The sequence below is a fragment of the Mobula birostris genome, chromosome 5 (genome assembly GCF_030028105.1).
Source record: "Mobula birostris isolate sMobBir1 chromosome 5, sMobBir1.hap1, whole genome shotgun sequence".
NCBI classification, from domain to species: Eukaryota; Metazoa; Chordata; class Chondrichthyes; order Myliobatiformes; family Myliobatidae; genus Mobula; species Mobula birostris.
In genome coordinates, this window is record NC_092374.1 from 204,728,358 (window position 1) to 204,742,937 (window position 14,580).

A 14,580-nucleotide genomic window follows, 5' to 3' on the forward strand; every position below is an offset into this window, starting at 1 on the left:
GTATCCCTCCATTACCAGTACACGGTCCGTATCCCTCCATTCCCTGCTCACGGTCTGTATCCCTCCATTGCCTGTACACGGTCCATATCCCTCCATTCCCTGTACACAGCCGTATCCCTCCGTTCCCTGTACACAGTCCGTATCCCTCCGTTCCCTGTACACGGTCCGTATCCCTCCATTCCCTGTACACGGTCCGTATCCCTCCGTTTCCTGTACACGTTTCTATCTCCTGTATTGTTCTGTACGTTTCCTATGTTTCTACGTTTCTATCTCTTGTATTGTGCTGTAGATTTTCTATGTTTCTATTGCCTGTGTTCTGCTCGACATTTTCTATGTGTCTATGTTGATATAGTGTAGGTTTTCTATGTTTCCATCTCCTGCCAGCTTCTACCCCTCCCCACTTTCTCCACCCTTCCCCTCCCGTACTGATGAAGGGTGTCACCCTGAGACATCGGCAGCTTATTCCCCTCCTGATCTGCTGAGTTCCTGCAGTGTTCACACTCAGATTTATTTATCCCATGTACAGTGAGGTGCTCGTTTGCCTTCACAATGAAAGTAACGTCAGGATGTCACCACGCATTTCGGTGCCAACGTAACATGCCCACGTTGTTCAGCAGAACAACACAATTAATAGCAGCAACAACAGCAGAACAAAACAAAGCCACAACAGTGAAACAAGCCCGTTTCTCACTGTTGGAGCTGGGTGTTTTTGATCCGAAGTTATTCAGAAGTCCGGAAGGAGGTGCAGCTAAAGTTCAAATTCAAGCTCACGTTTAATTGTCGTTCAACTATATATGAATACAGCCGAACAAAACAACATTCCTGCGTGACCAAGGTGCAAAACACATCACCAGAAATTTGCATGTAGCACAGATAAGACATGTTTCAGAAAAATATACAGTCACAAAGAAAAAAACATAGCCCAAGTTCCCGCATTGCATGGCTGGAGATTGTCCTGGTCCAGCTTGTTCTTCCACCGAGCGAACAACGGCAACACTGGACAGCAGCCCTGTCAAGAGGGGTCAGCCCCCGACCCAGAGTAACTCCTAGCACTCCCTGCAGGGGCCCTTGCTCTCTCCCTTGGGTGACTGCAACTGCCCACTGCGTCCAAGTTGACTCCGCAGCTAAGGTGTAGTCCTCACCCCAACTGAGGCAACGCAGTTCCCTGGTGCCGGTCTTGCCTGTGAATGGACTTGCAGTGTTCTGCATGAACAAGGGCCGGTATTGTGCTGTGGGTTTTCTATGTGTCTATGTTCCTAAAACAAGAATAAGAAAGTTAAACTACAGGAAAAATGACACATCTACAGGGCAATCCAACAGCATCCACAGGCTGTGTTGCTCCAGGTTTCCAGCATCTGCAGAATCCCTAGTGTTTCTGAAACACTAGACCAGTAAGTTGTTCCCTTTCACTTTCAACATTTAAGATGGTTTAATGTCATTTCCAGTGCACAAGGAGAACAAAGTAGTTGTTACTCTGTATCTGATGCAGCATAAAACACACTCAAAAGATAAAGAACACATTAATAATAAAATACACAATAAACATAAATACACAATGTAGCTTGTGTACACAGATTGTCCTTAACGTGACAGTAGGCACAGGAGTGTCCGTACATAAGGTGACTGACAGAAAACGATCAAGTAGTGGTGGTACAGTGATGTACTGTTGATGCTCCCTTCAGCACATCTGTAAATGATGTGAGTATGCACGTGCAAAGACCAGCTCTCTTCAGTATCCTCAGAAAGCAGAGGAGTTGACGAGCTTTCCTGACTGTGTAGGATGTGTTCTGAGACCATGAGTGTCCTCGACATTATGGACCAGTCTTTGTAATTCCTTCTTAAGGAACCAATGTTTGGAAATCATCCCAGCCATTCCCAGTTTCTGACTAGGCAGGACAGGAATTCCAGGTCTGTGCTGTCTGTGATCATCTGCATTTCCACACTGCAGTCACCTTTGTCTCTCTCTCTCTCCCTCCCTCTGTCTGATCCTTTCAACAGTCTCTGTACACATCCCATTCCCCAAGAACTGTGAGGAGGAACTCAGCAACGGCAGGACTGAGTCCAACATTGTCACCCTGTACCTGAACGGAAACAAGGAGCGGCCGATCAGAGTCTTCTGCGACATGAGCACGGACGGTGGAGGCTGGATGGTAAGTTTCACATTCGCGGGTTGGGGTGTTGGTGATGGTTTATTACTGGGATGGGGTGTTGGTGATGGTTTATTACTGGGTTGGGATGTTGGTGACGGTTTATTACTGGATTGGGATGTTGGTGATGGTTTATTACTGGGTTGGGATGTTGGTGACGGTTTATTACTGGGTTGGGGTGTTGGTGACGGTTTATTACTGGGTTGGGGTGTTGGTGACGGTTTATTACTGGGTTGGGATGTTGTTGACGGTTTATTACTGGGTTGGGATGTTGACGGTTTATTACTGGGTTGGGGAGTTGTTGACGGTTTATTACTGGGTTGGGGTGTTGGTGACGGGTTTATTACTTGGTTGGGGTGTTGGTGACGGTTTATTACTGGGTTGGGATGTTGGTGACGGTTTATTACTTGGTTGGGGTGTTGGTGACGGTTTATTACTTGGTTGGGGCGTTGTTGACGGTTTATTACTGGGTTGGGGTGTTGTTGACGGTTTATTACTGGGTTGGGGTGTTGTTGACGGTTCATTACTGGGTTGGGGTGTTGTTGACGGTTTATTACTGGGTTGGGATGTTGGTGACGGTTTATTACTGGGTTGAGATGTTGGTGACGGTTTATTACTGGGTTGGGGTGTTGGTGACGGTTTATTACTGGGTTGGGATGTTGATGACAGTTTATTACTGGGTTGGGGTATTGGTGACGGTTTTTTACTGGGTTGGGATGTTGGTGACGGTTTATTACTGGGTTGGGATGTTGTTGACGGTTTATTACTGGGTTGGGATGTTGGTGACGGGTTTATTACTGGGTTGGGATGTTGGTGACGGGTTTATTACTGGGTTGGGATGTTGGTGACGGTTTATTACTGGGTTGGGATGTTGGTGACGGTTTATTACTGGGTTGGGATGTTGGTGATGGTTTATTACTGGGATGGGGTATTGGTGATGGTTTATTACTGCATTGGGATGTTGGTGACGGTTTATTACTGGGCTGGATGTTGGTGATGGTTTATTACCGGGTTGGGATGTTGGTGACGGTTTATTACTGGGTTGGGGTGTTGGTGACGGTTTATTACTGGGTTGGGATGTTGGTGATGGTTTATTACTGGGCTGGATGTTGGTGACGGTTTATTACTGGGTTGGGATGTTGGTGACGGTTTATTACTGGGTTGGGATGTTGGTGATGGTTTATTACTGGGCTGGGTGTTGGTGATGGTTTATTACTGGGTTGGGATGTTGGTGACGGTTTATTACTGGGTTGGGATGTTGGTGACGGTTTATTACTGGGTTGGCGTATTGGTAACGGTAATAAACCTGACTATTGTCTTATAAAGGCTCAGCATTATCTCCTTTCTTTTATATTCTATTTCCGTTGAAACAAATGCCATCATTGCATTTGCCTTCCTCACCACTGACTCTACCTGCAAGTTAACCTTTAGCTTGTTCTGCACAAGGATTCACAAGTCCCTTTGCATCTCAGATTTTTGGATTTCCTGCCATTTTAGAAAGTATTCTGCACATTTATTTCTACTACCAAAGTGCATGACCATGCATTTTCCAACATTGTATTTCATTTGCCACTTTCTTGCCCATTCTCCTAATCTGGCTAAGTCCTGCTGCAAGCCTTCCTATTTTCTCAACACAACTGCCCCTCCATCAATCTTCGTACCATCTGCAAACTGGAAAACAAAGCCATCTATTCCATCATCTAAATCGTTGATATAGGGCATAAAAAGAAGTGGTCCCAACATTGACCCCTGCAGAACACCACTAGTCACTAACAGCCAACCAGAAAGGGATCCTTTTATTCCCATTCGCTGCCTCCTACCACCATCAGCCAATGCTCTAACCATGTTAGTAAACTTCCTGTAATCCCATGGGCTTTTAATTGGTAAGAAGCCTCATATGTGGCATCTTATCAAAGGCCTTCTGAAAGTCCAAATACACAACATCCACTGCATCCCCTTTATCTATCCTACTTGTAGTCTCCTCAAATAATTCCAACAGGTTTGTCAGGCAAGATTTTCCCTTAAGGAAACCATGCTGACTTTGACCTATCTTGTCCTGTGTCACTTAAATACTCCATAACCTCACCCTTAACAATTGACTCTAACATATTCCCAACCACTGAGGTCAGGCTAACTGGTCTATAATTTCCTTTCTGTTCTGCTGCCTTCCTCCTTTCTTAAAGAGTGGAGTGACATTTGTGATTTTCCGGTCCTCTGGCACCATGCCAGAGTCCAGTGATTTTTGAAAGATCATTTTTAATGCCACCACAATCTCAACCACCACCTCTTTCAGAACCATAGGGTGCAGTTCAAGTGAGGACAGATGCAGAGTGGTTTCTTTAGCCAGAAAGTGATGAACCTGTGGAACTCAGAGGCTGTGGAGGTCGATGGGTTCTTTGATTAGTCAGGGTGTGAAAGGTTATGGGGAGGTGGCAGGAGGATAGAATTGAGAGATCAGGCATAATGAAATGCCAGAGCAGACTCGATGAGCCAAATAGCCTAATTCTGCTCCTGTGCCTCGTGGTCTAGTGGTCTAAGTGCCAATCCTAATGGATACCAGAGATTCCCAGGAGTAGAAACTGCCTGTGGTGGTCAGAGCTGCATTCAGCAATCGCTGATGCAGGAGGAGGAGGTCAGGGCTGATCATCATCATGATGGAATGATGGAACAGACTCGCTGGATCAAGAGGCCTAGCTCTGCTCCTTTCTCTCTTGGCCTTGTGGTTGACGTTAATTTAAACCCGCTGAAGACTGGGTGGAGAGGGTGAACCAGAGTGCACAGAATGGAGGGCTGGGACTTCTTCCTGGAGCACAGGAGACCGAGGGGTGATCCTTTTCCACAGAGCAGGGGATGCAAAGTACCTCCACATTGTGACAGTTTTCCTGTCCCCTTCCTGCAGGTTTTCCAGAGGAGAATGAATGGAAAGCTCAACTTCACACGTAGCTGGAAGGACTATGTGGCTGGATTTGGGGACCTTGCTGCAGAACACTGGCTGGGTGAGCAACACGAAATGGTTACACCTGAGGCACCCGAGGGTGGCTGGAGATCAGAGACCACAGAGGCACTTTTCATCCTTATAGTGATCGGATTCTAGACCTGACAATAACAGGAAATTAACTCATAGAAACATAGAATACTATATACAGGCCTTTTGGCCGACAGTGTTGTGCTGACCTTCTTGCTTACTCTTAAGACCAATCTAACATTCCCTCCCTTCTTTCATCCACATCCCATGAGTCTCTTAAATATTTCTAATGTATCTGCCTCTACCAACACCCCTGGCAGGGCATTCCACGTACCACCACTCTCTGTCCAAAATAACTTGCCTCTGTCATCTCCCTATGTTTTCCTCTGATCACCTTAAAATTATGCTTTCTTGGATTAGCCATTTCTGTCCTGGGAAAATGGCTCTGGCTGTCCACTCTATTGACTTGTACGGCTCTATCAAGTCACCTCTCATCCTCCTTTGTACCGAGGAGAAAAACCGTAAGATGCTCAACCTTTTCTCTTATGACGTGCTCTCGAATCCAGATGGCATCCTGGTAAATGTCCTCTGCATTCTGTCTGAAGTTTCCACGTCCTCTTCATGAGGTGACCGGAACCTAACACGATACTCCAAGTGGGGTTTAACCAGGGTTTTTAGAAAGCTGCATCTTTGCTTCATGGTTCTTGGTCTCCATCCCCCAACTAATGAAGGCCAACACATCAAAAGCCTTCTCAACAACCCAAAGTGCCGCGACTTTGAAGGATTCACACATCTCTTGTATTGTTAAAACTATTAAAACACTCCAATCCACAAGTATTTTCTGAGCTGGTTTAAAATGAGAACCCTTGCTTTCTCAGTTCACACGAATGATTCTGAAAATGAAAGGGTAAACATACGAACAGCGTTTGATGTCTCTGGGTCTGTACTCACTATGTTTTAGAAGGATGGCTGGGGAGGGGGATCTCATTGAAACCCATTGAATATTGAACGGCTGAGATAGAGTGGATGTAGAGAGGATATTTCCTATAGTGGGGGAGTCTAGGACCAGAGGGTACAGATAGAGTGGATGTGGAGAGGATATTTCCTATAGTGGGGGAGTCTAGGACCAGAGGGCACAGATAGAGTGGATGTGGGGAGGATGTTTCCTATAGTGGGGGAGTCTAGGACCAGAGGGTACAGATAGAGTGGATGTGGAGAGGATGTTCCCTATAGTGGGGGAGTCTAGGACCAAAGGGCACAGATAAAGTGGATGTGGAGAGGATGTTTCCTATAGTGGAGGAGTCTAGGACCAGAGGGCACAGATAGAGTGGAAGTAAGGAGGATGTTTCCTATAGTGGAGGAGTCTAGGACCAGAGGGCACAGATAGAGTGGATGTGGAGAGGGTGTTCCCTATAGTGGGGGAGTCTAGGATCAGGGAGCACAGCCTCAGAATAGAGGGACATCCATTTAGAACAGAGATGAGGAGGAATTTCTTTAGCCAGAGGGTGGTGAATCTGTGGAATTCATTACCACAGACAGCTGTGGAGGTCAAGTCATTGGATATTTTTAAAGCAGATCTTGATAGGTTCTTGATTAGTCTGGGTGTCAAAGGTTATGGGGAGAAGGCAGGAGAATGAGGTTGGGAGGGATAATGAATCAGCCATGGTGGAATGGCGCAGATACTTAGTGGGCAAAATGGCCTCCTAGTTCTGTTCTTCTGTCTTTTGGTCTTATTCATTTGAACATATGGGTAAATTCAAAGTAAATTTATTATCAAAGTACATATATGTCACCATACACTACATTGAAATTCACTTTTTTGTGGGCATTTTCAGGGAAATAAGGAGATGTAATAGAACTTTACAAAGAAATCTACATAAAGAGACCAAAACTGACAAACAGCCAATGTGCAAAAGAAGAGAGTCCGTGCAAAAATGAGAGCATGAATTGCAAAGAGTCCTTGAAAGGGAGTCTGTAGGCCGTAGAATCAGATCAGATTTGGAATGAGTGAAGCTATCCCCTCTGGTTCAAGAGCCTGAAGTTTGAAGGGTAATAATTGTTCCTGAACCTGGTGGTGTGGAACCTGAGTCTCCTGTATCTCCTGCCCAATGACCATAGCGAGAGTAGGGCATGTCCTGTACCACCATCATCATCATTATGTACCATGTCAAATGACATGGGCGATCATGGGCTTTACATGACCATGATCGTATTTGGGAAATTTTTCTGCAGAAGTGTTTTGCCGTTGCCTTCTTCTGGGCAATGTCTTTACAAGACAGGTACCCCAAAAGTTATCAATACTCATTGTCTGCATGGCTTCACGCGATCCTGATCAGGGGGTGAGGTTCTAAGCAGGTGCTACACCTTGCCCAAGGGTGACCTGCAGGCCAGTGGAGGGAAGGGGCACCTTACATCTCCTTTCATAGAGACATATCTCCACTCCAACACCCAGTGGTATGTAGGTGGTATTACAGGGGTGTATAAAATCTTGAGGGACATAGATGGGGCAAATATACACAGGCCTTTTCCATCCCAAAGAAAATGAATCAAACCCTAGAGTATTCAAGTTTAGGGTGTGAGGGGAACAAGTTGACAGGGCCCCAGGGAGGCTAACTTCTTCACATAGTCTGTGTATGGAACTATCAGCCAGAGAGAGTGGTGGAGGCAGGTACAGGAAAGGCTTAGAGGGATGTGAACCAAGTGCATGGACCGGTTAGGCTGAGAGGCCTGTTTTAACACCATAAGACAGGAGCAGAATTAGATCAACCTGCCCATTGAGTCTGCTCCACCATTCCATCATTCTTCCTCTCAACCCCAGTTCCCTGCCATCTCCCCACAACTGTTGAAACCCTGAACTTATCAACCTGTGCTTTAAATAAAACAAATACTGTGGCCTTCACAGCCAAATATGCCAATGAATTCCACTTGTGGCTAAAGAAATTCCTCCTCATCTCTGTTTTAAATGAACATCCCTCTGTTCTGAGGCCTGAGGCAGTGCCCTCTGGTCCTGAACTCCCCCACTGTGGGAAACATCCTCCCCATGCCATTCTATCTAGGCCTTTAAATATTCAATAGGTTTCGATTAGATTGCCCCCTCCCCCCAATTCTTCTATCTCCAGCTAGTACAGCCTCAGACGCTCTCCATAACCCTTCCATTCCCAGAATAATTGTTGTGAACCTTCTTCAGACCCTCACCAATGCTAGCACATCTGTTCATACACCTGGGATCAAAAACTGCTCAGGATACTCTGTGTGGTCTGACCAATGCCTTACAAAGGCTCAGCATTACATCCAAAATTCCCTCTAGTTCTTTTTTTTACAGCTGTGTGGACCAACCATTGCTCTGCGCAGGAAGTTTTAACACAGCCTGAAAGCTGTGTTATTCCAGCTGCGTGGCAACGAAGGCTATGTGCTAGGAAGCGTTTCTGTTACTGCGCGGCAGCCATGCTCCAGTGCAGCTGAGGGGGAACAGTGATTATATCCCTGCTTTTATATTCTAGTCCTCGCCTAAATGAATGCCTCTTTTCATTCTGTGTTACTGTCTGACTCCACACCAGTCATGGAGAAGAAGGAGGTAGGTGTAGGGATGAATTGGGATCAGTTTGTTCCAAAGTAATTGGCCGTCGTTGGGATATTCCAGCCTTACCACACCTGTTTCCCCAGTTTTGGAAGTGTTGGGAGCTGCCCTTCCTCTCCTCGTATCAAACCTGAGGGGGCACAGTTTGCATAACGCTTTACAGAGCTAGCGACCTGGGTTTAATTCCCACTGCTGTCTGTAAGGAGTTGGTACGTTCTCCCTGTGACCGCGTGGATTTCCTCCAGGTTCTCCAGCTTCCCTCCCACAGTCCAAAGACGTACAGGTCAGGGTTAGCAAGTTGTGGGCAAGCTACGTTGGCGCTGAAAGCGTGGCGGCACGAGCGGCCTGCCCTCCCAGCACAGCCTCGGACAATGTTGGCCGTGGATGCAAGTGACACATTTCAGTGTTTGTGACAAGTAAAGCTATATCTTTCTCCTTTAATCTTTCGCTTGCCAGGTCTGGAGAACCTGCACCAACTGACATCACAGGAGCGCTTCGAGCTGCGCGTGGACCTGCGCGCTGGCGGGGAGTCTGTGTACGCCACCTACGATAACTTTGTGGTGGGGGACGCAGCTGTGAAGTACCAGCTGGGGCTGGGAAAATATGCCGGAACTGCAGGTGAGTCACTGCCAGATCCAGCACTACCCTCGTGCTCCTCAGGAATACCACCGTCAACATGCATGACAGGACGTGGACAACCCCCTGCTCAGGGATACCATCACCTAAGTACTTGATGGGGCTGGACAACTGCCTGGAAACAGATAGCTTCCCCATTGAGTCTGGAGTCAGGCAGGGCTGTCCAGTCTCCCCTGTGTAGCCCCCCCCCCGGCAAGCCTCAGGGTCGCTCAGCTCGCTGTCGTCTAGGGAAACAGCCCTCGGCCCTGTCAAACTGGGTAATTCGTTTGTGTGGATGCTGTGTGATGTACCCCACCCCGCCCAAATAACAGACAATACACCATATATGATTAAATGATTTACAGTTTATAGATATTACTGGAACTATATAATTAATAGAGATAAAATATAAAAGGAAAATAAAAGGTGCCACACTTATCAAAGTTCAATCTCTTCATGCACAAACAGTTAGAGCTCTAGTAACGATCCTCTCTTCACCATTCGATCCCCTCTGACCACCTCGATCTGCCGCCTGGGACCAACCACAGTGGTCGACCAGACGCTCCACATTGAGTCTGTCTCCGTCTCCTCTCCTCGCCGAAGACCCTGGACGTTGGACTCCTGCTCGGGGTTCGACCCTGTTAGCAGACTCACAGCACCTTGTCCATTCTCCCTCTGTCCATCGCGCCTTCTGCCCAAAAACCCGCGCATCACAATAACTTACAGACACAATAGTAAGAATAACATCTATCCCAATTGGTTCGTTCGCTCCCTTATCAATAATATAACCCAAACAACACCCAAACACGCTGCTAGGGAGAGAACTTTCTCAGCAGTTAACATAACAAAGAAGCCATTTTAATTAGCCTACACGGTAACATAAAAGAGGAAACCCCTTACACCTGTCTTGTCTGTGTGCTATTTGCCAAAGCCATCAGGGAGGGTGCAAGTATGAGGGGTGACGCTGCCAGGCAGTGGAGGGACCCAAGTGAAAACCTCCCTGTACATGGACGACGTCACCGTCTTCTGCTCTGATCCGAGGTCAGTTCGCAGGCTGATTAGCATCTGCGAACAGTTTGAGCTAGCGTCGGGGGCCAGGACCGCATGAAGAGCGAAGCCATGCTCTTCGGCAACTGGCCTGACCGATCCAGCGTCCCCTTCACCATCAGGTCTGACCACGTGAAGGTGTTGGGAATCTGGTTCGGAGGGGCTGAGGCGTGCAACAAGAACTGGCAGGAGCGGACTGCCAAGGTGAAACAAAAACTGGGACTGTGGGGAGGGCGCTCCCTGCCAATAATGGTCATCAGGTGTGAGGTGCTCTCAGGGCTGCTGTACTTGGCGCGGGTGTGAGCCCCCTCTCCCACTCTCCCAGCTTAGGAGTCACCTGAGCTGTCTTCAGATTCATCTGGAGATCCAAGATGGAGCGGGTCAGACAGGCCACCATGCACTGGTCCCTGGACAACGGGGGCAAAAACGTTCCCAATGTCGCCTTCTTCCTGATGACCAGCTCCGTGTGTGGCTGCATCAGGCTGTGCGTGGAACTGAAACACGTGGGCTCCAGGTACCAGCACGTGCAGTCCCCGGTGTTGTGAAGAATGGGTCTGGCCCCACAGTCGCGCAACGTCCCAGTCAGCTGGACAGTGCCCTGTCCTTCATAGTGAAGTTATTCCAGATGAACACCCTTGACCTCAGGTCCACCAGGCAGCGGTCAGCACTGAATGACCCGCAGGAGAAGGACTGGATGGACGTAGTAGGGAGGTTCCCTGAGGCGATGGTCCAGACCATCTGGCAGAATGCCTCATCGCCAGATCTCACCAAAAGTCACCAAGACCTTGCCTGAGCCACGGCGGGCTACCCAGAGATCACCGTAGACTTTGCGGACTGTGGGCTCACCAAGAGCACGTGGAGAAAGATGCGAGGGCCTGTTTCACCGTTCATCCCCAGCAGCTGCGTGACAGAGGACCCTCCGGTCTACGGGCTGCGCCCGGGGAGGCCCACGGAGACAAACATCCGGTGCTGCCGGCAGACCAATTTGGTGAAGGACGCTCTTTGGTTGGCGCATGGAGATGCCCACGGCAGAATGCTGCCGCCTGGCACATTCTCGGCTGCAGGAGTGCGTGCTGAGGGACGAGCTGAAACTTGGCGCAGCCACCGCGAGGGTCCGGTGGGGAAGGACCATGGTTTAGGGTTCTTCTCCAGCTGGAGAGGGAGGGGCTGGCTGGGATGGGGGGAAGGAAGCCTCTCACTTATTCATGCGGCAGTGTACCGCTCCAGAACGGCAGGAGTGGCAGACGTGCTATTGATGAGTAGGAATGCAACAGAACAGTACAGAAAACATTGAAGGTAATGAATGAAAAGGTATTGAACAGTTTACTCTTGTAAGTTTTTGAAATTATGAATTAAGTTTATTTTGTTAAATAAAATCCTCACACTGCTCAGGGATACGGGCAGGGCGGAGCTGGGGGAGGGCGTGTCGCCTTGAACCAGGAGAAAGCCTTTGATAGGATCTCACACACGTAAACTCAGCGGCCACTTTATTAGGTACAGCGATGGAACCTGGCGTGGTCTTCTTCGGCTGTAGCCCACCCACTTAAAGGTTTAACGTGTTGTGCGTTCAGAGACTCTCCTCTGCACACCGCTGTTGTAACGCCGTTGGGGCGCTCCGCTGGCGGTACATTAGCCCGCTGTCATTTCAGCTCGGGGCGTGGAGACCAGTTCCGGCATCCTCTGCAAGCGAAGTTTGTACCACCCCAGATGCTCCAGTTTCCGAACAGCCCAAAGACGTACCGGTTAGTAGATTAACTGGTGATTGTATATTATCCTGCGACTCGGCTGGGGTTTAAAATCGGTGGGTTCCTGGGTGGTGCAGCTGGAAAAACCTGTTTCCCGCTGTATCTCGAAATAAATAAAGCAATACTATTACAGTGACCGTGACGTGGCTTCATTTTCTGCTGTTACCTGCAAAGAGTTTATATGGTCTCTCCGTTACTGTGTGGGTTTCAGCCACTGTCCAAAGCTATACCAGTTAGTAGGTCAATTAATCAGTCATATGGGTGTGATTGGACGGCGCTGGTTCGCTGGGCTGGAATGGACTGTATCTCTAAATAAATAAATGTGTGGTTTTTTCATTTACCTTCCTACCAGCTCGAGCCATTCTCCACTGAACTCTCTCGTTAACAACACACATCAAAGTTGCTGGTGAACGCAGCAGGCCCTTCGTTAGAAGGGTCTCGGCCCGAAACGTCGACCGTACCTCTTCCTAGAGATGCTGCCTGGCCTGCTGCGTTCACCAGCAACTTTGATGTGAAGTTGCCTGAATTTCCAGCATCTGCAGAATTGGTCGTGTCTCTCATTAACAACGGGTTTTCACCCACAGAACAGCAGCTCACTGAATGTTTCTCGTTTCTCGCACCATTCTCTGGTGCGTGAAAATCCCAGGAGATCAGCAGTTTCCCAGCCACTCAAATCACCCTGTCTGGCACCAACAATCACTGCGCAGTCAAAGTCACACTGGGTTTAAACGAATCCCAGTAGTCCGCATCATGTAAACGATCCCTGTCCTTCTCACAGGCAACTCCCTGGCCTACCACCGGGGCAGTAACTTCACCACCGTGGACGAGGACAATGACAACGCCCTGACCAACTGCGCCGTCTCCTACAGGGGAGGCTGGTGGTACCAGAACTGTCACCGCGTCAACCTCAACGGCGAATATGGCAACAACAAAGACCACCAGGTAACAGTTCGCCTCACCCACAACTGCAACCCTCTGCCGTTCCCCTCCCTCGGTTCCTTACGCTTTCATCCCCTCCCGTCAGCCCCCCCACCCTTGCCCCCGCAACTCTATTTTACCCCGTCTGTGCAACTCCCGACTTCGCTGCCTTGCCCAAACTCTTACCGAGCTTTCACTCTCAATCTTCCTGTTACTCTCACCTCTCCCTCCTGCGCTCTTCCCCGCCCTTCACTCTTCCACCTCCAAATCCCACTCCCTCCTCCACTTTCACCCTCGTTACATCACCTCCCGGACACCTTACCTCTTTCACCCTTCTCTCCCCTCCCCTTTACCCCTCACCCAACTTCCCTCGTTCTCCCACCCCTCATCTCGCCCCCCAATGCTCTCCTCCCCACCCCACTGCTCTCCTTCCCACCCCCACACCTCTCCTATCCCACCCTGTGGGAATGCATTGACGCTGACCCCCTCTCGTCACTCCACAGGGCGTGAACTGGTTCGGCTGGAAGGGCTTCGAGTTCTCCATCCCGTTCGCAGAGATGAAGATGCGGCCTCACCGGGCGGCCAGGACAGAGTGAGGCCGAGGGTGTTGCCGCAGGGACTTCACTAGAGCTTACAGCTAACTCTCACACACCCCGATGCCTGGCGTTGCCGCCGACACCGTCGCCCACATTATCGCCATTGTCTGTCTGTGCTCCGCTCGGATCCAGGTTCATTGGCTTTTCAGCCCCGCCAACCGCAGGTCGCCGGGACGGCCTCCGCCCCTCACACAGGGGAACGGCCGCTCGACCCTGCACTTGGGGACATGTTGGCGGAGGGGTTTGGGATTTGCAGACGCCCAACTTTCATTAACGCTGCTTTGCGGAGTGTGAGTACTAGACTCGGTCTCCAACTCAACACCGCCCACTGGATCTACGCAGAGTTCGACCTTTTGTACCGGTTTGGAACCATGTCGTGTTTTTGTTATCAGAGAGTCTGGAAATATATTTGGCGAACCCTTTTCTAATCCTGAGTCTGTCTCCATCTCACACAAACACCGACACATTTGCACACGCACACACATACATAAATATATATATACACACACATACACACACACACATTCTTACACAAACAAACATACACACACTCACACACAATGCCTACACATTTACATGCAAATTTACAGGCATACCCACACGCAGACACACTCTCAAATTCATACACCGACACATTTACACGTACACACGAATCAAGCCAGTCACACAAGCTTACAGGCATTTTCACACGCATACACACAATGTAACCTCATGCATTCACACACACGTGCACACAAACAGGCATTCTCACACACATTCACACACACACACACACACACACACACACACATTCTCACATGCACAATACAACCACACACACAGACACACAGTCTTCACACACGCAACGCCAACACATTTATACACACACACATTTACAGGCATTACCGTACACAAAGACATACACATACACACAAACTTACAGGCATTCACACAAACACATATACACACAGGCACAACACTGATGCATTTA

The 14,580-nt window shown here is 48.8% G+C and overlaps 1 protein-coding gene across 8 annotated transcripts in view; it reads left to right on the forward strand.

The window, feature by feature from the left end:
- The window catches only part of LOC140198299 (tenascin-X-like), a 225,612-nt gene extending 211,574 nt beyond the window's left edge, over positions 1–14,038 (forward strand). For all 8 annotated transcript variants that reach the window (XM_072259364.1, XM_072259369.1, XM_072259366.1 and 5 more), the window contains 5 exons: positions 1,999–2,150; positions 5,047–5,143; positions 9,146–9,307; positions 12,875–13,038; positions 13,518–14,038. In XM_072259364.1, the coding sequence (XP_072115465.1) occupies positions 1,999–2,150; positions 5,047–5,143; positions 9,146–9,307; positions 12,875–13,038; positions 13,518–13,610 (668 nt within the window). In that variant the 3' untranslated portion in view covers positions 13,611–14,038. The remainder of the gene's footprint in view (positions 1–1,998; positions 2,151–5,046; positions 5,144–9,145; positions 9,308–12,874; positions 13,039–13,517) is intronic.
- The last annotated feature ends 542 nt before the right edge of the window (positions 14,039–14,580 follow it).